This window comes from Polypterus senegalus, chromosome 15 (genome assembly GCF_016835505.1).
Source record: "Polypterus senegalus isolate Bchr_013 chromosome 15, ASM1683550v1, whole genome shotgun sequence".
Taxonomy (NCBI): domain Eukaryota; kingdom Metazoa; phylum Chordata; class Cladistia; order Polypteriformes; family Polypteridae; genus Polypterus; species Polypterus senegalus.
The window spans coordinates 83,240,463-83,266,086 of NC_053168.1; the positions used below are offsets into that span (position 1 = coordinate 83,240,463).

General features: G+C 40.2%; 1 protein-coding gene across 1 annotated transcript in view; it reads left to right on the plus strand.

Annotated features, from left to right (window-relative positions):
- si:dkey-22o22.2 (neural-cadherin) overlaps positions 1-25,624 on the plus strand; it is a 155,784-nt gene that overhangs the window by 23,644 nt on the left and 106,516 nt on the right. The window contains exons 3-5 of the mRNA XM_039736564.1: positions 3,407-3,632; positions 19,107-19,311; positions 20,302-20,413. Coding sequence (XP_039592498.1) covers positions 3,407-3,632; positions 19,107-19,311; positions 20,302-20,413 — 543 coding nt within the window. The remainder of the gene's footprint in view (positions 1-3,406; positions 3,633-19,106; positions 19,312-20,301; positions 20,414-25,624) is intronic.

Sequence of the window (25,624 nt, forward strand, 5' to 3'; positions counted from 1 at the left end):
TGGAGAAGTAGTGTGTTAAAGAAGCAATGAAAAAGAAAAGGAAACATTTTGAAAGTAACGTAACATGATTGTCAATGTAATTGTTTTGTCATTGTTGTGAGTGATGAGTGTTGCTGTCATATATATATATATATATATATATATATATATATATATATACACACACACACATAAACATATATATATACATATCTATACATATATACATATATATACACACACACATATATAAACATATATATACATATACATACATATCTACATATATACACACACAGCTATTTTGTATCAGTGCAATACGCTGCTGGTTAAAACGGATAACTCCCGCTCTTACGTGCAAGTCTGTGTGGATATTATGAACTATCGTATTTGTTCAAGTTCTATTTAAATTTTAAATAGAAGGAATTTTTATTTAGTCGACAGAAATATCTTTGGTAGGAATGGTAAAACAGACAGGAATATTATTCTGAATAAATCAACTCAAACCTTAAACAACTTATAATATTTTGCTCTCCATAAAAATATATCCTGTCTAAATTATACAAGTTAGAAATAAAGTAAACGTTAAAAGAACAAACATTCAAATTTCTTTACTCTTATGTAATTTTATATAAAAAATAAACTTAGATTTTAAATATCCCAAAAGATTTTGCTCTCCATAAAAATATATCCTGTCAAAATTATACAAATTCAAATATGAACATGCTGCATAACAAAACCTGGAAATATAAATAAAATGTGTTCCTTTCAGCAATAACAAATCAAATCATTCAGTTGTCTTTGCTCATATGTCATTTTAGAGCTGGACGCCTGGCATCTTTTTTTGGCCACAGGTTCGTTTCTGTTTGGTGTGAGGTTCTGTGTTGTGGAGATTCTCAGGATGGATTGCAGGTGCTCATCAGTGAGGCGACTCCTGTGTGCTGTTTTGTTATTCTTTATCACTGAGAAGAGCTTCTCACACAGATATGTGCTACCAAACATGCACAAGGTTCGAGCCGCATGTAGATGGACTTTTTTTGTTCTTCAAAGTCACCAAAGCGCCGTGCAAACTCAGTGCGCTCAGTTTATCAGCAAAGTGCGATTTGGGAACACCGTAGTGACGACTTGGTTTAACATTACTTGGTAACAGGGAAAGTGGGGCAAGTGGTTGTGTCTCCCATAAAAGCAGCCTCAATTGAAATCACTTTGTGATTGTGCACGGTTAAAACGTCCGCTGAAGTGTCAGATTCTTATTTAATTCTTCTGCTTTCTGTATCTTCTGCATTGCATTCAGGTCTTTCAGGTTACCCTGATGTTTTGTTTTATAGTGCCGTCTTAGATTAAATTCTGTAATTACAGCCACAATAGCTCCACAAATGAGACACACGGGTTCAGTAAACATATACTCAGCCTCCCATCGGTTTTTAAAGGCTCTATTTTCAGAATCAACTTTTCTCTTCAGCATCGTGTGAGCTAGCGTTGCATTATGGGATCTGTAGTTTATTGTGTTACCAGCGCTTCATATACCGGGCTTTAATAACAATAATACAGTATATAAAATGATCTCGGGCGGATATAATTACGCCGGGCGGATGTGGCCCGCTGCCCTTGAGGTTGACACAAATGGACTAAATAGAACTTGAAAAGATATATCTTTTCAAATGTGATCGCGCAATTCAGATAGAGTTGACGCGCACTACAGCCTGCATGCCTCAATTAGTCATCCTCCCCTCGCCCTTACTTTTTTACCGTTCATCTAATGAATACACTGAGTATGGCTTTACCAAAACAATCATTGATGGCGAATAAAGTATCCATTATTCGAGTATGTAGATCGGGTTATATATATACATATATATATACCGCGTATCGCAGCGAGAAGTAGTGTGTTAAAAAGCTAGAAAAGAAAAGGGAACATTTTAAAAATAACGTAACATGACTGTCAATATACAGTATTTGTTTTGTGAGTGTTACTGAGTGTTGCGGTCATCAAGGATTTGATTATCATTATTTCTTTCAATCAGGTTCGTATTTGTAGGATGTGTTGTGTTCAAGTTACATTCCGTGTTTGTCAATCGTTGTAAAGATGACAGGTTTCATTCATCGATTCGTTTCTTACTGCATCAATAAACAGCTCGTCTTCTTTATCTGAGACCTGACACACTGCATGCACGGGTTTTTACACTGTCTTCCTTTAGCGGGACATTGACTTTTCCAACGTGTGCTTTGTTTCCGCAGTAGTTGGATTTATGAATATGCTTGTATGTATGAGGCGCTTCATATTTTTGCTGCCTTTTCAATTGTGTAATTCGGTTTTGTTCAGCTCTTTGGAACTGTTGCCTTTTATCTGTGCACTGCGTCAGTTCACGTGAGCCACTCGGTGTACATGCATCGAAGGTTCCCAGCTGTGCTGGTGCCATCTCCTGCTATGTCCATGGCTGTATTTAATGTTACCTTAGTCCTGGCACTTAAAACTTTCTCTCGCAGTTTCGCTGAGTTTGTGTCAAACACCACCCTGACCATCTCATCTTCCTCTCCATAAGCACAGTCCTTCACCCGTGAATATTTACTCGTGGCAGTTTGCTATTGGATTGCCGCTGACGGACGGCCTTATATGGGCAGGCACTAAATTACAAACGCCAGCGGCAGCCTGTCTATGAACTTAATTTAAAGTGTAGGTTTACATCGTGCTTTGTTTCCGAAGTAGCAGAACTCATGAACATGGTTGTATATGTCACTCGCTCGCTTCTTATTGTTTCGCTGCCTTCTCAATTATATAATGCATGTTTTCTTGAGCGCTTTTTTGAGGTCTTCCTGGTTTTCTATGTACTGCGTGATTACGTGGGAGGCGTGATGATGTCACACGAAACTCCGCCCCCACGGCGTTGAAGCTCATCTCCATTACAGTAAATGGAGAAAACTGCTTCCAGTTATGACCATTACGCGTAGAATTTCGATATAAAACCTGCCTAACTTTTGTAAGGAAGCTGTAAGGAATGAACCTGCCAAATTTCAGCCTTCCACCCACACGGGAAGTTGGAGAATTAGTGATGAGTCAGTGAGTCAGTGAGTCAGTGAGTCAGTGAGTGAGTGAGTGAGTGAGTGAGGGCTTTGCCTTTTATTAGTATAGATAAACTGAAATTGACTTTATTTTAAGAAAGAAAACTTTAAAATAAAATAACATCTCAATATAACTAATTTTGTTTCAGGGTAGTTAAAACTTTGAATTGAGACATATGACCTACTTGATTACTTTTTGATGCCAGCAAGATCTCTATTGATGAATTAAGACTGTTTACAGGCCTCGTTGCCATTACATATGATAAACATCATCAAATAGTTACTTTCATGCTGTGCAGTATAGAAGCTGTCATTTGTCATGTGCTTACACTTTTCACTTACCAATGATTTTACTTTATTTTCTTAGGTGGTAGTGGCTTGTTTGAAGTTGACAGAGTAACAGGGGAAATAAGAACAACTGGAAAGACTCTCGTGCTCCACACTGAACATATCCTCACAGTACAAGCTGTTGAAGAACTGGGCAGGCAAAGTCTCCATGCATCTGTCTCTATCCTAGTTGGTTCCAGACCTCCACAGTTCACTAACTCATCCTACACCGTGTTCATTTCTGAAAATACTGCTTCAGGAAAAGTGTAAGTAGAGACGTCTTAAACTTAAGTGAAACTTGTTGTCAGTGTTAATTAAATAATATGCTGTCCAAGAAAATCATCCATTGGAATTTCAGGGATGTACATGTACATTGACTTCATCTTTAAATCCCAAATATTAAAATGGGCAATCACTAATATTATTGTAAAGCCAAGGAAAAACAATATTAGACATCAAAAACTTGGTGAAGTAATTAACAATTTTTTTCTAAAAAAAGCAGCTAATGTTAATTATTTTTGAAGTTTTATTAGTCTGAGTTTAGACTGAAAACTAGTAATTCACAGTCATAGCATTACTTTATACTTTTTCTATTCCGCATAAATATAATTTAGACCTAAGGGGCAAAATAAAGCCATTTATGTTTAGAACCACAGACCTAATTTTATTTCTTTTGTTTTTAATTGCACTGGAGTATTTAAGGATATCTGTTACAGCACAGGTCTCCAATTTATGTTCACATCATGCGCAGGTTAGGTTGATTAGTAACACCAAATGGGTCTTGATAAGAGTGATGAGTGGGTGTGCCCTGCCGTATTGTGAAATCTCAGTTCTGCCAGTACATGTAATATATATTTTATACGCTTTGGTGAATGTTCAAAAATTTGGTTATTAGGAAAAGTTGGATGCATAATGAATGACAAATATCAACTCATCTGTATTACCTACATGTATTTCTCTAATTGAGAAAAATTAGATGTAGCATGCAGATTAAAATCCCACATGTTCCAGGGTGTCTCACACATATATTTACACTCTATGAACATGACTTTAAAAAATCCCCCTCATTTAGGCCAATGGTTGTACATTAAATTGAGGGGTGGCGATATACTGTATGAATAACTGCATATGTGTATTGTGTGGAAAGGTGTCAACTACTAATGAATCAGACTCTTCTAATAGTATGATAGAGTTAATCAGTAGCACTTACATATTTACCTTAAGAATGCTAAAATAATACCTTATGGTTTGGGTGATGCGTATGCAACGTGAACGTTGATGATTTGGTGGGGTGGGGGGGGAGAATTCGGTACAACACCTGTATTAGCTTTTCTCGCATATGGAATTGCACACCCCCAGTTCACCCTGCTGGTAGATCATCATCCACCGATGAACTGGAGAGAGACAATAAAGCTCTTCATACAATTCTAGTAACGTTTACCATTTGTCAAATTACTTTATGTATACTTACCATAGATTTTATGGCCTTTTTGGACGCTTGACTTAAAAAATATTTACAATAACAACTTCACTCTTGGATTTTGCAATGGGACTTTGTTTGCCTTTGGCATTGTCTTTTCTAGGCATTACCTCCTTGCCTTCTGTGCTTTTTGGAGCTTCTCAGTTTGACAGAGCCTTTTTTGTGAAATAAATCTTCTTACTGTATTTTATAAAGATCCAGTGTGTTTGTCCTGGTTATTAGCCATGTTTTCGTGGTTTTCCCCTTTAGTGAGCATTTTTGAAATTGTTCAGGAATTCTATGTTATATATCATAACAAAGTAAACAAAAAATGTAATATAAAAAAAAAAACAGTCAGTGTTGCAGCTATCCAGTGACCTGAGACGAAGACAAAACTCCTTTGGTGCTGTGTCTCTTCGGAGAATTCTTGGATACTGTTGATTTGACTCATGAAATCCTGAATGAGGCACATTACCTGCATTGTGAGGGACCATCAGTTACAGCACTATGGCCATGTGGAACGTTTCCCCCGAGGGTGATCCAGCTTGTAAGATCCTTATTGTTGGGACCTGAGTGGCTGGACCAGGCCAAGGGGTCGCCCACATAACACCTGGCTGCGACAGATAGAGGGTCATTTCCGGAGGGTGGGACTGGAACGCTTGTCTGCCTGGGGGGTTGCAAACCGGGATCCCGAGTTGTTTCGTCATATAGTGGGCGCGGCAACGCACTGTACCAGTGCATGCTCCCCAACTTGTTGTAGTTTCTCCATGCATAAAGATTTATTTAGTGCTCAGCTAAAGGTCCCTGACCTTGGCTATGAGCTTAGAAAAGTTGATTGTGTTAAATACAGAACAACAGTCTATAAATAGCATTCACATATAATTCCCTCTTTTGTTGTCCAGGTGGGCCAGTACTGTATGTAGAATCAAGGTGATGTAATCCTCTGTGGATCTACTGGAGCAGTATGTAAACTGTAATATGTCTTTTGCCGGAGCAAAGCAAATGTAATGTTTGACTAGCCTCTTGAATCTCTCCATTGCTATAGGCGTAAGAGTGTTGGAACGATAAGTCATTCAAGCAGTTTGGATTTGCTTTTTTAGTTACAGGGACAATAGCAGATTTTTTAAAGTATATTCGTAAGACAGGCTGGGTTAAGTAGAGATTAAATATTCCGTCAGTATTGGTGCAGGATGATTGGTATAGATCTTAAAAACACATTTTTGAATAATATCTGGACCTGCTGGACTCCTGATGTTCACTTTCTTGAAAGCTCTGAATATTTTGAGTTCCATCAAAGTAAGTGCTATTTCCTCACTGAGAAGATCTCTTGCAACAGATTTGTTGTACCGCTGGTTAGCAGAAGCATCATTCACATCAAAGTGCATGTAGTCCTTATTGAGGTTGTCTGCCAGATAACTTTTTGGTACTCATTTTGATGTGAGTAATTGCTTTATTGTCCGTTATTGTCTCTCAATTATTTTCTATCAATGGGGCCTCCTTGTATAGTTTACATTTTTAATTTATATAAATATATTTACATAAGTATGTGTAGTGGCTATGTAATACCTTTCAACTAGTACAGAACTAATGAACATGCTCACTAATGATGTGTGAGTTCATCAGAATCAGATTTATTCACCAAGTATGCATGCATACTAGAAATTTGACTCTGGTTTTGGTGACTGTCCAGTTATAAGAGAAGGACAAGACAACAATAAAGATTTGGGTTATCAGCCTGATAACCCCATATAATTGAAGGTTTGCAAAAAAACAAAAGCACACATTACATTACAGAAACTTTTTTTAGAAGCAGGTTTTAAAGTCCTTAAATCTTTCTGGCAGAAAGAGTTGAGTCTAGGTGGACTCACACTGGAAGTGACGTCAGAGGTGTTACAGCCATCAATTATCCAGTCTGCAGAGGGAGGAAGATAAAAGATATTAGGGCACAGCATCAGCCCCTGGAGTGGTGGTAAGATTACAGTCTCTAGAGCCCTTCAGCTGTCTCCTATGCAGACGCACATGACAGGACACCCTCTTAGACCCTTTGGGTCGGGCGGCCCAAACCACAAGGTCATGAGCCTGAGAAAGAGCATTGGCATTGGAATGGGTAGGAACCCGATGATAAAGGAATTAGCCAATGCCCGCTGTATCATGTCAGGAGTGGTCAGATATTGAGCTGTACTGAGTTGCTTGAGGAGCTCAGCCAATTGGAACACTTGATTAAGTGGGAAAATCTTGCAGAAGCACCAATTGGCATCCAGCTTTGAGACCAGAATGATGGGGATAGACAAGTGACTAAAAGTTTCTTCAATCACACCAAGGTCCAGCATTCTTCTGATCTCAAGGTGCATGAGCGAGCGAGTCTCACGGCGAGTAGGCTCAGAAATAGTAACAAATGACTAATGAGGTTGTTGATGTTTTGTATTTCAGCTGTCAGCGAGGCTATGAGAGAGGGCATTCACCAGGATATCACAGGTTACCAGATCTACCACCTTTTTGGGATTATTGATCTCTGGCCATAGCCAATACCTCCACTCTTGACAAGCCTGCGGGTTCAGACTAATGCCATACCTCAGAAGCACCTTGTCTTTTAGTTGGGTATAGTCCTTGGCAACTCACTTGTCGAGGTTGTAATAAACTCGCTGAGCCAGTCCCCTCCAGAATTGCGCCAGTATGCTTTTCCAATGATGATAGGTAGCTGTACGCTCGAATAACAAAAAGTATGTTTCAGTATTATTACAAGCATGTTCTGGCAACATGATCTAGGGAAGTCGTTCCTGCTGGAAGGTAACATGTGCTTGGTCGCTCTGCCTCAGTGACCTGAGTTAGTTGTTCCCCAACCTGGACTTTTAGTGCCCAGATTTCTTTTGCCATGGCCTTGAGAAGGTATTGCATGTTCTTTTGTACCAAAGTTCTTGCAACAAGCCCTGACAACTACACCAGTGGAAGAGAAGGATAAGATCGATAAAGAGTTCGGGTATCAGACGGGTGACCCCATATAATTAAACGTTGGCACAAAAACAAAAGCATGCATTAAATTGAGGAAAGACTTTATAAACATGAGTTCAAAGCAGAACTAAAAAAAATGGTTGAGATTTTGGTTTTGAGACCTTTCGGTAGGAAGAGATGGGTCACTGGAAGTGAGAGCAGATGTGCTGTAGTCTTCAATCACCCAGTCTGCAGAGGGAGGAAGGGGAAAAGCATTAGGACACAGCAGCATTCCCTGAACCAGTGGTACAATTACGGTCGCTAGAGCCCATCAGCTGCCCCCTTAGCACATGTGACTAATATATATATATATATAAAATACAGTAATCCCTCCTCGATCACGGCGGTTGTGTTCCAGACCCCCCCCACGATAGGTGAAAATCCGCGAAGTAGAAACCATATGTTTGTATGGTTATTTTTGTATATTTTAAGCCCTTATAAACTCTCCCACTCTGTTTATAAATATTCCCCGCAGAGCTATACAGCATAATCCCTTTGTATTCTCTTAGATATTAGGTATATATATTACTAGCAGAATACCCGCGCTTTGCAGCGGAGAAGTAGTGTGTTAAAGAAGGTACGAAAAAGAAAAGGAAAAATTTGAAAAATAACGTAACATGATTGTTAATGTAATTGTTTTGTCATTGATATGAGTGTTGTTCTCATATCTATCTATCTATCTATATATATATATGTTGTTCTATATCTATCTATCTATGTATCTATCTATCTATCTATCTATCTATCTATCTATATATATATATATATATATATATATATATATATATATACATATATATATATATATATATATATATATATATATATATATATAGCAAAATACCAGCTTGGCAGCGGAGAAGTAGTGTGTTAAAGAAGGAAAGAGAAAGAAAAGGAAACATTTTGAAAATAACGTAACATGATTGTCAATATAATTGTTTTGTGTATTTGGTGGCAGCGTCACAAAGTTATTTTCGTCTAGCTGCATCAGAAAATGTACCATGACGTCTGACACGCCTCCTTTTTACTGTTTTCTCACAGCTTGGATTGCTGCTGTCATATATATATACACACACACACACACACACACACACACACATACACACACACAAATGTGTATGTATGTATGTGTATATATATATATATATATATATATATATATATATATATATATATATATATATATATATATATATATATATATATATATAATCTAGATAGTGTGTGTGTGTGTATATATATATATATATATATATACACATACATACATATATATACACATATATATACTTGTGTATATGTTTGTATGTGTCTATATGTGTGTGTATAGCTTTGGTCACTGAGTGCAAGGGAAAAATAATAAAATATAGTCTATAAGTTATTAAACAGTAAAACATTAACGTTTTAAGAAGTACAGGTACATTGAGCACTACTGGAGTGGTTTCAGGTAAACTACATTTTAAAGACTGTGTAACACAACAGGTAAGTAACTAACAGCAGCTAAAATGTATATGGATCATCTCTCGGTAGTAGATCCCTTTTGAAAGGCGCTACACACGGCTGTGGTATAGAAATTACATTTTCTATGTGAACGTTCAAATTTGTGCCTCTGGTAATGTGCCTTACCGGCAATTAAAGAAAATTTTTTCGTGTCCTCTGCAGTGTTAAGAGAGAAAGGCTTTGGTTTGGGATAAAAGGAAAAAAGGTGTAAAGAAAGGAAAGTTGCCTTTCCTTTTATATAGTATAGAGAGATGTGTTCGCTGGCGTTATGATCGCCTTTTGGGGACAGTCGCGTGGGTCTTGTGTAGACTGGTGAGGCGTCCCGCCATTAATCGGCTGTGATGGCACTGTCAGTCCTCCACTCCTGTGCGTATCTTCATAATCCGAGCTGAGGACCTCATAATCGTATCGTGCAAAAGAAAGTGTGAATCGCCTTAATATTATTTTGCCGTGGTGTAGAAAAGGGGTCCCGTGTTTGCACTTGTCTGGGCTATAGCGCAGGGGAGGATGAAAAAAATGAAAAGTGCTCACTTTGACTTAAGGCAGAAGCGCAGTCAGCGTCTCAAAGGCGGCACAGCTATGCACGCAGCGCTGGCTGCTCGACTTTTGCTGGGCAGGAGACCCCTTTTGTACACACGTTCATGATATCAAAAGTCTCAGCGCTCTTTGGAGGTCATTCATATATTATATATATAGCAAAATACCAGCGCCAGCGGAGAAGTAGTGTGTTAAAGAAGTAATGAAAAGAAAAGGAAACATTTTAATAATAACGTAACATGATTGACATTGTCATGAGTGTTGCTGTCATATATATGCCTGCCTAAATAAGTCACCTCGCGCTCTTACTTTTTACCGTTCATTTAATCATGGCTAGTGGCGGAAAAATTATAAAATGGAAGGAGGATGGCTTTACCAAAACAATTATTGATGGCGAATCGATTATTCATAAAGCTTGAATTGGTGATCTGTTTTTCTGTGTTAACCTCATATTTTTCATACTTCTTCTCAAACTAAGGTGGTGCGAGGGTAAAATGAATCGGGATGCTGATCAATGTAATCGTGTACCAGGAAATCATGCATTGACAAAAGCTCCCTTTGCTTGTAATGCAAAGTGTGATTAAATGCATTATTTTTAGCAGCGTTATGGAGCACATGCATGAAGCTTCTCAGCTGTGCTTGTGCTAAGAAAAGGAAACATTTTAAAAATAACGTAACACGATTGTCAATGTAACCTTTTGTAAGTAGTGCCTGGAGGATTCAGTGTGGAGAAACTCTAGAGACAGAGTGTGTATTAACTTGTGGATTTTTCTGTGAGTATTTGGAGGCAGTGTGATGAAGTTACTTCGAAAGACGGCGTTAGCTGAGCTCAGCTCAGACGAAATGAGATGAATGGGAGGGGATGATGACGTGACTCCCCACCCGCCTTAACTGTCAATCCCCACAAACACAGTCTCCGGAATTTGCATAAGCACACCCCTTCACCTACAATTTTAACTTAGTTACAAAGTGATCAAAACTCTCGTTTATATCCTCGTCCTCTCATTAAACTTGTATCCCGCATTACCTGTGGGCATGTGAAACGCCAGCGTAGCCTGTCTATGAACTTAATTTAAAGTTTAGGTTTACACCTTGCTTTCTTTCGAGGTAGCAGCACTCATGAATATGGTAGTATATGTCACTCGCCGCTTCTTATTGTTTCGCTGCCTTCTCAATTATATAATGCATGTTTTCTTAAGCGCTTTATGGAGGTCTTCCTGGTTTTCTACGCACTGCGTTGACAGTCAGTTCACGTGATTACGTGGGAGGCATGATGATGTCACACGAAACTCCGCCCCCCCACGTCTTTCCAGCTCAACTCCATTACAGTTAATGGAGAAAAATACCTTCCAGTTATGACCATTAGGCGTAGAATTTCGAAATGAAACCTGCCCAACTTTTGTAAGTAAGCTGTAAGGAATGAGCCTGCCAAATTTCAGCCTTCTACCTACACGGGAAGTTGGAGAATTAGTGATGAGTGAGTGAGTGAGTGAGTGAGTGAGGGCTTTGCCTTTTATTAGTATAGATTATATATATTATTAGGTATATATTTAGATATTAGGTTTATATACAGTAAAACCTAAATATTATTTTAAAGATATTGAGTGTCTCCGATATCACATATGTTACAGCCATTACGATAGACAGGCCACCAGCAATAAATACGTACAATGCAAGAAAAATAGTATACAGTAAATGTGTGTACAGTGACACTAAACGTACGTACATGTATTAAGTACTGTAAGTAGAAAATTAATTATGGTTACTCACCAACAATGACACGATGACTTGTCCGATAACAATGAGTTTAATTTTACTGCACAACAAAGAAGAGCGTTACAGCTCTTCCAAAGGAGCCACTTCAGGCAATTGTGTAGCACTGCCGTTGTTCTTCTTCTGGCAGTCTTCAATCCAAATCCCTAAAGCAGATTCCATCCAGACTACTGCCTTATTACATCCACTTACAACTCGTTTTGCACCCTGGTTAAAAGGACACTGCAGCCGTAGATCTTTCTATCTTCTCTATTCCTTTCCTACTTTTTAAATAAAAAGAATTGTAACCTTCAACAAATCCAAAACGTTTACCTTTTCGGCAATTGTTAACATCTTTCGTTTGCGCTTGGGCACGGCCCCTGAAGCAGTAGCAGATCATTTTGGAGCCATAATGAAGGGCTTGACTATGCATAAAGATAAACACAAAAGAGCACTTTACACAGCGAAACACGTTGATGCTGAATGAGCGAGACGAGACTTCCTGGTTAACACTGCATTCAGCACGCAGGAACTTAACTGCGTGCTCTGATTGGTTAGCTTCTCAGTCAGGAGAACTTAACTGCGTGCTCTGATTGGTTAGCTTCTCAGTCATCCGCCAATAGGGTCCCTTGTATGAAATCAACTGGGCAAACCAACTGAGGAAGCATGAACAGGAAGTAAAAGACACATTGTCCATAGAACCCGAAGCAGCGAAAAATCCGCGTTATATATTTAATTATGCTTTTATATAAAATCCGCGATAAAGTGAAGCCGCGAAAATCGAAACACGATATAGCGAGGGATTACTATATATATATATATATATATATAGTGGAAAGCGTACCCCCAGGTTCTTGAGCACCACAATGTCTACCAGCACCAATTCTCTTCCTTTGTCTTTGTCTTCTTCTTCTTCTTCTTCTCTCTCTCTCTCTCTTTCTCTCTCTCTCTCTCCTTCCTTGACCTCCTGTCCTCCTCACAAGCTTCATCTCCTTCCTCCCAACTCTGGCTCGTCTACTGGAGGGAGGCTTCCCCTGTTATTATGACCCGGATGAGTCCCAGGTGCTCCCCTTGATGTCACTTCCTGGTGTGGCGGAAGTGTCAGGAAAGCACCTGGAAGCACTCTGGGTGTCCTCGGAATTACTTCTGGCAGCACTTCCTGGTGTGGCGGAAGAGCTGCCATCCAGGCTTCTCTAACTGTCCGGGCGCCCCCTGGCGGTGGCCACGTCCTCTCATAAAGAGCGTCCCAGCTCCGTCCCTGTGGCCCCCAAATAGCCCCGGGCGGCTGCCCTTTCGTGGCCGAGGAGTAGCATTGTCCAAGTCTGGGACTATCCAGGCGTCCCGGCCAGGCAGTGTCCTCGGTCATCTGTGACACTGCCCCCTCAACAGCTGAAGCCCATTCCGGCAAAGTGGCCCGTCCCACGAGGGGTAGGAGTCTCCCAAGGCGGGGTCCCAACATACCATCTTCTATGGTCTGGACCTGCAAAACAGGAAACAGGTGCGGAGACGCCGTCCCAACGCCGCCTAACGGCATCTTTACTCCAGGCATATGGACAACGTCCATGGCACGTATAACACCTGCGCACCCTCTGTCTTTCTGGTGCCCTCCGGACCTGAAAACAAGACGGGAACGCCCGTGCCTGTATCTCTTCGGCTTGGTTTGGGGCAGCTCTCCACTGTCTCGGTGAGAGCTCTCTCTCTTTACGTGAGCTCTCGTAACCTTGTTTCCACCTGTCGGGAGACCCCTCCGTTTTTTTCCGGGGCCTCCCGTTACTCTGGAGCACTGTAACAGCTTGGATCCCCTTATGAATTAAAGAGGGACCCCATGCTGTTTGCACACCTCTCAACCGGGTTACAAGTGCCGCAGTTTCCTGGCCCGGGGCAGTCTGGGTGCCGAAGCATACAAGCCAGCACCGTCCCCCTGTCTCTGCTTGTACTGCGGGCTCAGTTTTTGTCCCCCGATCTACTGTCGGAACCCCTGCTACTTGGATCCCTTCTGTTGCATCCGGGTTCTTTTCGCTAGGGATTCCATTATTATATTCGGTACCGGTAACACTTACTTGTACCCAAGCATCAGATTGGCTGGAGAATCCCATGTCGCGCCACCTCAGCCATCCCAGTACTGCTCTTAGGGGTGCATCCGCAGTCTCCTCCAGCGTCTTAATTACGCCCTTCAAATCGTTAAGTATCTGTAAAAGAGGCTGTACAGGACGAAAGACTTTCTCTAACTCCTGTACAGCCAACAACAAGTCACTTAAGCCAGCCGGCCGTGAATTCATATTTTTTTCGTACTCACCTGCCGGCTGGGAGCCATGGAGCTCCTGCGCATGCTACATTGGGTCTTTGAGCGTCCCAGGATTGACGTTCGTAGGTCCTGCCTTCAAGCACACACCAACGGGCACACAACACACTCCGTCCAATCCTGTGCCTGTCTCTGGGAGGAACTTCCGGTCATCCGATGCTCCCTCCACCCTATGAGCGGACTCAATCGGGGAAGAGTCTTCCGGGTAGCTTCCGCCCTGCATCCCTTCTGCAGTCAGCGGCGGCTCCTCTTCATCTTCCATCGCCGTCTCGTTATCACTCCACTGGTCGGCGTGTTTCGGCCACAGACACGAATTTGGGCAGTCCCCTACTAAAAAACAAGACCAGGGGACAGCAGGGTAAGCTCCTCCAAGCGTATCACCATCATACGCGAGACTTACCTACCGAATCCCGTCTTCTTGAATGAGCTGTCGCTGGGCGGCCTCTTCCTCCGCCCCGCCGCCCCGTGCATCTGCAACGACGACGCCGGGTAGAGGCGTCGCTACCTTCAGGGTGCATTTTCCCTTCTTCTTCCCCATAATATAGACGTCCGTCAGGTGTGGTCCTAGGCGAGCGTTTTCAGAGGCGTTGGCGCAGGCCTGCATGTGGCGATGGAAGTGTGCCTTCGTCTGCTGTGCGGGGTAACCTCCACAAAAAATTTTTTTTTTTAAACGGGGTCCCCCCTTTTAGCAGGAGGTGGGCACCACGTTGGGCGCCATTGTGGAAAGCGTACCCCCAGACACAGACAGACCAACACCAGGATGTCCAAAACACACTCCTTTATTAAGTTCTTGAGCACCACAATGTCTACCAGCACCAACTCTCTTCCTTTGTCTTTGTTTTCTTCTTCTTCTTCTTTCTCTCTCTCTCTCTCTCTCTTTCCTTCCTTGACCTCGTGTCCTCCTCACAAGCTTCGTCTCCTTCCTCCCAACTCTGGCTTGTCTACTGGAGGGAAGCTTCCCCTTTTATTATGACCCAGATGAGCCCCAGGTGCTCCCCTTGACGTCACTTCCTGGTGTGGCGGAAGTGTCAGGAAAGCACCTGGAAGCACTCCGGGTGGCCTCGGAATTACTTCTGGCAGCACTTCCTGGTGTGGCGGAAGTGCTGCCATCCAGGCTTCTCTAACTGTCCGGGCGCCCCCTGGCGGTGGCCACGTCCTCTCATAAAGAGCATCCCAGCTCCGTCCCTGTGGCCCCCAAATAGCCCCGGGCGGCTGCCCTCTCGTGGCCGAGGAGTAGCATTGTCCAAGTCTGGGACTATCCAGGCGTCCCGGCTGGGCAGTGCTGTGACATATATATATATATATATATATATATATATATATATATATATATATATATATATATATATATATATATATATATATATATATATACATTTAGGTCCATAAATATTTGAACAGAGACAACGTTTTTCTAATTTTGGTTCTGTATATTACCACAATGCATTTTAAATGAAACAACTCAGATGCAGTTGAAGTGCAGACTTTCAGCTTTAATTCAGTGGGTTGAACAAAAAGATTGCATAAAAATGTGTGGCAACTAAAGCATTTTTTTAACACAATCCTTTTATTTTAGGGGCTCAAATGTTATTGGACAAATTAAATAACTGCAAAATAAAATGTTCATTTCTAATACTTGCTTGAAAACCCTTTGCTGGCAATGACAGCCTGAAGTCTTGAACTCATGGACGTCACCAGATGCTGGGTTTCCTTCTTTTTAATGTTCTGCCAGGCCTTTATTGCAGTGGCTTTCAGTTGCTGTTTGTTTGTGGGCCTTTCTGTCCAAAGTTTATTTTTCAAATGCATGCTCAATTGGGTTATGATCAGGTGACTGACTTGGCCATTCAAGAATTTTCCACTTCTTAGCTTTAATAAACTCTTGGGTTGCTTTGGCTGTATGTTTTGGGTCATTGTCCATCTGTATCATGAAAAGCTGCTCAATCAATTTTACTGCATTTCGCTGGATTTGAGCAGACAGTATGTCTCTGAACACCTCAGAATTCATTCGGCTGCTTCTGTCCTGTGTCACATCATCAATAAACACTAGTGTGCCAGTGCCACTGGCAGCCATGCACGCCCAAGCCATCACACTGCCTCCACTGTGTTTTACAGATGATGTGGTATGCTTTAGATAATCAGCTGTTCCAAACATTCTCCATAGTTTTTTCTTGCCATCATTCTGGTAGAGGCTGATCTTGGTTTCATCTGTCCAAAGGATCTTTTTCCAGAACTGTGCTGTCTTTTTTAGGTGTTCTGTAGCAAAGTCCAATCTAGCCTTTGTATTCTTGAGGCTTACTGTATGAGTGGCTTGCACCTTGCAGTGCACCCTCTGTATTTACTTTCATGCAGTCTTCTCTTTATGGTAGACTTGGATATCGATACGCCTACCCCCTGGAGAGTGTTGTTCACTTGGTTGGCTGTTGTGAAGGGGTTTCTCTTCACCATGGATATGATTCTGCGATCATCCACCACTGTTGTCTTCCGTGGACGTCCAGGTCTTTTTGCATTGCTGAGTTCACCAGTGCTTGCTAGCTTTCTTAGGAGGTACCAAACTGTAGATTTTGCCACTCGTAATATTGAGGCAATTTCTCGGATGGGTTTTTTCTGTTTTCGCAGCTTAAGGATGGCATCTTTCACATTGAGAGCTCCTTTGACTACATTTTGTCTGTTCACAGCAAAATCTTCCACATGCAGGCACCACACCTCAAATCAACTCCAGGCCTTTTATCTGCTTAATTGATAATGACATAACGACGGACTTACCCACACCTGCTCATGAAATAGCCTTTGAGTCAATTGTCCAATTACTTTTGAGCCCCTGAAATGAAGGGATTGTGTTAAAAAATGCTTTAGTTGCTTCACATTTTTATGAAATCTTTTTGTTCAGCCCACTAAATTAAAGTTGAAAGTCTGCACTTCAACTGCATCTATATATATATATTGTCACGCTTCGGTCACAGATTTGCACAGAGACACAGGAGATTGTAGAAAACAGGAATTTTATTCAAACGCTGCAAACAAACATTTGTTTCTTTTTCAAAAGCTTAAATGTGCTCCATGACAAGTCAGAGATAACAGTTCTGCTAGGAGCAGAGAATGTCAGAGAGAGAGAGAGAGAGAGAGAGATAAAAGCAAAAACAATCAATTCCAAAAATGGCAGGTGCTGCACAAGGCTTTTAAGTAAGTGGAGTACCGCGCGAGAGGTTTATCATGTGTTATAGCGCAAGTGAGAAGGGTAAGGAGCAATGTGAAGGTAGACTGGGTTTCAGGTTTTCCCAGGGGCGTCTGTGTCCTCTTGGGGTGCAATCACCCCTCCAGCTTATATATATATATATATATATATATATATATATATACACACACACACACACACACACATATATATATATATAGTGGAAACCAGACCGGACACAGACAGGCAGACACCGATCAGTCCAACACACACAGCTTTTATTTACACTATTTACAGTTCCCAATTGAGTGTCACACAGCACACAGTGCCCCTGCACCAAACACCCTTCAAGTAAATGCCTTTCAATGGTCCTTCCTTTCTTTCACCACCTCCGTTCCTCCTTCCCGAGCTTCGTCCTTTTCTTCCAACTCCTTCTCATGACTGGAGGAAGGCGGCCTCTTTTATACCCACCCGGACATGCTTCAGGCGCCCTCTGACAATCTTCCTGCTGCACTTCCACCACACCAGGACCAGGTGTCCCTGGTAATCCTTTTGGCAGCACTTCCATGTGTGATGTCCTCAATCTTCCGGGCACCCCCTGGCAGTGGCCATGGGCCCTTACAGTGTTGAGCTTCCATGCTCAGTTCCTGTAGCCCCCATACAAACCAGGGCAGCTGCCCTCTCCTGGTCCTTCTAGGTGTCCCATATATATATATATTATATATATATATTTACACAGTTGTGCTTGAAAGTTTGTGAACCCTTTAGAATTTTCTATATTTCTGCATAAATATACTGAAAGCAAAGGTTCACATACTTTTGCCACTCACAAATATGTAATATTCAATTGTTTTCCTCAATAAATAAATGACCAAGTATAATATATAATTTTGTCTCATTTGTTTAACTGTTTTCTCTTTATCTACTTTTAGGACTTGAGCGAAAATCTGATGATGTTTTAGGTCATATATATGCAGAAATATAGAACATTCTAAAGGGTTCACAGACTTGAAGCACAACTGTTTACATATATATATACATACATGTGCATATATACAGTACTAGCCACCCCTTGTGGCTTCGTCCACGTATTAGTGAAACAGGACAGTAAGAAGGGCCCCACCCAGCTCTCTACTCCTGACATCACTCTTCCCCCTCCCCTTGGCCCACAGACTCTGTCTTGGATTAGCATGAATATATCGCTTCTGTAAGCGAACCATGAATCTTAGCACAATGAGAGAAGTCGCAAAATCAACCAGAATGTTCATGAAAATTATAGATAAAAAAAAGATCTAAAACCGTTAAGTAGTTCTCTCGTTCGCTAACTAAGGAGTTAAGATTACACCCCAAGGCAGACACGTGAGTCAGTAGAGACCCGCCACACTCCCCACAGCCCTATGAGTCTCTCTCGGATTTGTGCTAATAAATTGGTACCGCAAGCGAACTATGATACTTAGCGTGATGAGAAAGTCGCAAAATCAACGGAATGTTCAAGCAAATTATAGAAAAAAATCTGATCTAAATCCATTAAGTAGTTGTCTTGTGAAAACCGGACAGACATACAAACAGGTGTAAAAAACTATAAGCAATTTCGTGCTTAGACCATGAAATTTTTAAAATTGTTTCTTAGCAAGCATTTATGGGCCAAGGGTAATCTAGATTCCAAAGTCCCAAGTCCTCATGGTTTGGGAGATTTCGTGATGAGTGAGTCAGTGGTATTTGGCTTTTATATACAGAATATAGATATAAATATATAATTTTAGATCCAGCAATCCTGTCTAAACTTTTTATAATGGAAAAAAATCTACAAATCAGCTTAAATAGCATTACTAATAGCATTGGTGCTAATAGTGATGCTACTGCTGTCTTCTCTATTCTGAGTCTTTTCCAGAATTACTAAAAGTGAGATATATATAGTAAACTAGATGAATGAGATTTTTTTTAAATCGCAGCAAAACCTGTGTCAAAGATACAAATGGCTTTAAAAATCAATTTTATTGCTGAAATATACCTTTTTTTCTCCTGAGCAGAGTGGCAATTGTGGAGGCAGTTTCATTCCAGAATCAGCCATTGTTGTATTACCTGCTCACAAATCACAGTAGTCTATTCAGCATGAACCAGGAAACAGGAGAGCTAAGTGTGCTGCATAGTGTGGACTATGAGAGTGAACATCACTTATACCACCTTCTGATACAAGTACAAGAACTGGGAACTAGCCTGAACAGCGTCACAGAGGTATTAGTCTTCATGTTTCTTTTTTATAATTACTAGTAATTAAAGTTTAATTTTATCATTTTATTATATTCTTCTGGAATATTAATTTATAGTAACACTGATTTAACACAGCTAATTTTTTAAAGCACTGCACTTTCATATTTTTTATTGTACATTTATGTATTTTTTAGACATGCTATGTAGACCTTTGGGATGTTTCTTAAAAAATTAGTTGCAATTTCATAATCCAAATCTGGCAAACGTAGATAGAAACTTCTTTAGACATGTTTGCAAAATATTTAGCTTCCTACTATGTATAATTCATTTTTACCAAAAACAGAATACACTTGGAAACATAGCTTTCATGACGGTTCCATTTTACAGTTTGTTACAGTATATTGTTGTATGATATACAGTGACAGTAGATTACAAATTATCAGAAAGTGGAGGGTATTTGAAGGTTATTCTTTTTAAAATGTGAAATGAGAAATACTTTGGCAGTAATATTGCTATGGCTTGGGAGAATTATTGAGATCAACTGTAACTAAATAAATAAATCTAAAACAGATTAAAGATGAGTTGTATAACCACATAATGCTACATTGCCTAAAATGTTTATGACTTTGTATAAATAATGTTTAGTCATATTTTATAGATTTACTAGACTGCAAGATTTACTTCCTCTGTCAATGACACCAGCTGTTAGTTTCACGGGCCAAACTCTAAGCTGTTCTCTACAACCGTAACATCTGTTAAACCTGCAAAACTATGATGCGAAAAACAGTCATTGCATATTTGTATAGCTGCAACCATGCTGGTAGTGAGAATTTGAAAGAAGTAAACAGAACAGTCTTTACCAGGAAAGTAGAAACACCTGCTTCAAACTGTGCTGGTTGGTAATGAGAGATTTTAATGTATTACATTTGAAATAAAAATATATGTATTTTAATATATTAAACTGTTTGTGAAAGTGTAAACTTAAATCATTGGACTATGTTGATGCTGTTGCAGCTTGTTTTGCACATCACTGATGAAAATGACTGCACTCCAGAATTTCAGCACTCTATCTACAGTCGGGACAACATCCCTGAAACCGTTCCCTTGGGCACCTCTTTATTAAACGGTAAAGACTTAAAAGAACTGTACTGAAAATTTAAAGTATCTGAACTGTAAGTAATACTTAGTGGTAAATTCTACTTTAAAAGAATTCAAGTTTCATGTTTTTTTTGAAAGAACAGTTTGACAGATAGATAACCTTGAAAGGTCCTCGGGTTACGATGTTTCAACATACAACGTTTCGAGTTTACAACACTCACTCCCATAAAGCTTAAAAAATTGAGACGTGAGTGTTTCGGCTTACGCCATTAGTGTCGTACTTACAGACTATGTTGGCGAACTAATTTGGTACACGTGTTCCGTTTGTGTTGCTTTGTTTGGCGACTTTTTGGCCCTTATCATGGCTCCTAAATGAAAGTCAGAGTCTTCAGATGGTAGTGCTTCGAAGAAGAGGAAAACCATCACAATGGAAGTGAAATTAGACATTGTACGGAGATTAGAAGTAATAAAGATAAGGAATTTTTTTACATTCATTTTTTGTCATTTTTTCTGTTACTACAGTACAGTGTAAAGTACAGTATATTTATGTCCTTTTCCTTTTTCTGTGGCTTAGTTGTGTTTTTATGTTCTAGATTATGATTTTACAAATGTGTTAGGATGGGTAAGTGACTTTGGCTAGGGTGTGTTTTGACTTACACCAAAATTCGGGTTACTGTTGTAGGACCGGAACTGTGTCGTACCCTGAGGATCCCCTGTAAATGTTTTGGTAGATAAATTAATAGCTTCGCAATATGAATTTTGAATGTCTTTCTCCCTCATTCATAATGCACTTAAATAAAAATGTGATATAAAAGTGAATATACATCTGTTTGTGAAATTTACAGGTTTTGATAATGTAATGTAAGAGTAAAGTAATGTGAAATTTTAGTAAATACTGGACATTAGTATACAGTTTTGTATGGTTGTTGCAAGGGGATTCTTTGAGGTAACAAGTGCACTCTGGCAGTCTTTAAGTGAGGATAGCTTTTCAAAATATACAGTAGCATACATTTTCTTATAAAATGTCTCCTGCCATCTTTGTAAATTTAATAAATGAATGTCTTTTTATACTAAACGATATATGGGAATAATTATTATTTTGCATTATTTTATCAAAAAAATTGTAAGCAACAGTCAGATTTCAAAGCATTGTCCACAGCTGAACTATAGTAATTGTGTGTTGTTTCACCCTAAACCATGATCTTATTTTCAGTTCTGTTTACAACTGAATATCTTGAACATAAAATTGACTCAGAATTGTTGTCTGAGCCATTTTGTCTATTTATTTTTATTGGTTAAAAATAAACATTTGAACACAAAATTAACAAATATGAACCACACTGTCTTAACTCTTTTTTTCCACTGTCGGTGTGTGCATACAACAGAAAGTGTAGATGTTGTGTGGAAAAATGCGAAAGATAACAGAGGTTAAAGAAAAAAATCAGTTACAGGAGTTCAGTCGAGGTAAATTAACATCGCAACAATAACTTCAAGATTTTTAGATAGTAAATTTCCCAGGCTGTTTATTGTTTATAAATTTATAATTTTTCCCAGATTTTTAAACAAAAGAGTTATCATCATAGTCACTACTATAATATTCTTTCTGTGTGTCTTTCTCAAGACAAAAATTAAGCCAAGCTCATAATATACTTGTCAAAAAAATTAAAGGAACACCTTTTAATCAGAGTATAGCCTCAAGTCACTGGAATTTCTGGGCTATTGATCTGGTAAATTATGTAGCAGGTGGGGTTGTTAATCAGTTTTAGCTGCTGTGGCGTTAATGAAATTAACAACAGGTGCACTAGAGGGGAAACAATAAGACAATCCCCAAAACAGAAATGATTTAACAGGTGGAGGCCACTGACATTTTTCCCTCCTCATCTTTACTGACTGTTTCTTCACTAGTTTTGCATTTGGCTATGGTCAGTGTCACTATTGGTAGCATGAGGCGATGCTTGGACCCTACAGAGGTTGAGCAGATAGTTCAACTTCTCCAGGATGGCACATCAATACGTACCATTTCCAGAAGGTTAGCTGTGTCTCCCAGCACAGTCTCAATGGCATGGAGGAGATTCCAGGAGACTTGCAGTCACTCTAGGAGAGCTGGACAGGGCCGTAGGAGGTCCTTAACCCATCCGCAGGACCAGTATCTGCTCTTTTGAGCAGAGAGGTACAGGATGAGCACTGTCAGAGCCTTACAAAATGACCTCCAGCAAGCCACTGGTGTGAATGTCTCTGACCAAACAATCAGAAACAGACTTCATGAAGGTGGCCTGAGTGCCCAACATCATCTAGTGGGCCCTGTGCTCACTGCCTGGCACCGTGGAGCTCGAATGGCATTTTACACAGTATACCAGAATTGGCAGGTCCACCACTGACACCCTGTGCTTTTCACAGATGAGAGCAGGTTCACTCTGAGCACATGTGACAGACGTGAAAGGGTTTGGAGAAGCTGTGTAGAACGTTATACTACCTGTAACATTGTTCAGCATGATTGGTTTGGTGGTGGGTCAGTGATGGTCTGAGGTGGCATATCCATGGAGGGGCGCACAGACCTCTACAGGCTAGACAATGGCACCTTGACTGTCATTAGGTATCAGGATGAAATCCTTGGACCCATTGTCAGACCCTATGCTGGTGCAGTGGGTCCTGGGTTCCTCCTAGTGCACAATAATGCCCGGCCTCATGTGGCGAGAATATGCAGGAAGTTCCTGGAGGATGAAGGAATTGATACCATTGACTGGCCCACATGCTCGTCTGACCTAAATCCAACAGAACACCTCTGGGACATTATGTTTCAGTCCATCTGACGCCGCCAGATTGCACCTATGACTATCCAGGAGCTCATTGATGCCCTGGTCCAGATCTGGGAGGTGATCCCCCAGGATGTTATGTTAGGTAATTTGAGGCTGATGACAGCAGATATTCAATGATAGACAATGAGGCCAGAAGTTATGTTAACTGCATAGTAGGCTTTTCACTAAGAACGTTTTCTGTAACCACTTGTCCAAGATATCTCTTAACCCCACTGTGGCACCCCCTGCTGCCTGGGAATACTACCAATCGTTATTACATTTATTTCAATACATAACATAGGACACCATCCGTCATCTCATTAGGAGCATGCCTCCCCCAACCCCCAACACCCAAACGTTGTCAGGCATGCATACAGGCACATTGGGGCCATACAAACTTCTGAGTATGATTTTGAGTTGCTGCAGTGAAATTTCGGAAAAATGGACTAGCCTGCCGCATCATGTTATCACTTTGATTTTCTGGGTGTCTTTGAATTCAGCCCACTGTAGGTTGATCATTTTCATTTCCATCAAATGATGTGGCATTCTTACGTACCTAACACATTACCCAATCCATATCAGTATAGATATCCAGCAGGATTTTTTTTCGCATTGAGATCTAATGTGTTTTCAAAGTGTTCCTTTAATTTTTGCGTGTAGTTTAGATTTGCTCATAGTTGAAGTTCATGAATTTTTTGCTTAGAGAGCCACTTCTCTGTCTTAAGGTCTGCAGCAGATCTTCACATCAGGCATCAGGCATGAGTATGAAGCTCATTAAATAGTTTCTAGGATTATTTAGGGGAGGTTTGTCAGGTATCCAGATCCACTTTTGGCCTGTTGGTTTGGTTTTTAATAGGAACACAAAGAAAGCACCGTGTGCTCTTTTACTTGGAAAACAGATTTTATTTTTAGATAATGCAAGGTTCACCCTTTGAGAAAGTGAGTCAATATACTTTCAGTCTTAATCTGCTTTCTGACATTATCCACACTCTGAAAAATATATACTTTTGTGAAGTTGCTTATGATGTTCAGCTTTTTCATGAATCAAACTAGACTGGAAATGGAATAGTAAAGGTTAGGCAGGGAGAACACTAAAAAAGCCATAGAAAAGCAACCAGGGGCTCAGGGCAAACCAGGACAAAACCACAGCTTTAGGCACACAGTTCCACCCCAATGTTATTAATCTCACAGTTAAGTGCTTTCTTTTGACATAATTTAAACCAAAGGCATTTTGAAGTGCCCAATGCGTAAATGGCCCAGTGTATGTTGTAGATCTGTATGTTCACTTACCCTATTATTTGGCATATCCTGTGCTCAAATGGTGAATTAACACTGTACAGTGTCTGTGTTAGTCGCAGGGCCATGTGTGATTGGTATAGATGCCTATCCTAACCAGCTCTATTGCAGAAAATGCTTGGAAAAGGTTAATATAAGGTGCCACAAAAACAATTACAAATAACAATAATAATTCTTTACATTTATATATCACACTAAAATGTAAAGATATGCTTATGGAAAATTTTTCTGCTATGAATACATTTTTTCCACTCTCCTAAATAACATTTTGAGAGTTTTTTTGACTTCAGGAAATGTAACAAAAATACTGCCTGCCTTGCATATTTTCATTTGAGTGTGTTTTTGTCACATTACTTAACACAAATGTACAGAAAAGGTACAAGCCACCACACCTTTATTACCCTACCTACTGTTGGTGTAAAAAAAGTAGATTGTCCTGGAAGAAAGTGTAAAGCTGACTGCCCACTAAGAAAAAGAGAAAAAAGACCAGGGGCCTCATATATGAACAGTGCGTATGCATAAAAATGTTGCGTACGCCCGTTTCCATGCTCACATCGCAATGTATAAAAACTAAACTTGCCGTAAAGCCACGCACATTCTCACGCCAGTCTTATCCTGTGAATACACAAGTTTCCACTCGGTTTTGCATACTGGTGGCACCCAGCATCAGCGTCAGTTCCTATGTGGTTTACCTTTTTTTTTAGATTCACATCCCTGACACAGATTTATCAAATATACAAAAATTAACTGCATATCGTCTATAAATTTAAGGCATCTGATTGTATCAACCTGTAACAAAATAATGGTCCACAGAATGGCCAAACTATTCCAAATACCATAACTGCTTTAGCGTTGTTACTCGCATTGCAACACTCAGAGTATTTTAACCAGCTGTATCTGAGTGTGGAATCATAGCTGTACAGCAACTGATCGTAAGTCTCTACGGCAGGCTGTGAGAGCGCAGAAGATTATTGGGATACAGCATCTACCCTCAAGAACATTTATAGCACCCGCTGCCTCAGCCATGCACACAGTCTGTTTGAACTTCTCCAATCTGGCAAATGTCTCCGGGCCTTTCCTATACGAACATCAAGGTTCAGAAACAGTTTCCTCCCAAGAGCTATAAACGTACTCAATCAGTCCATCAA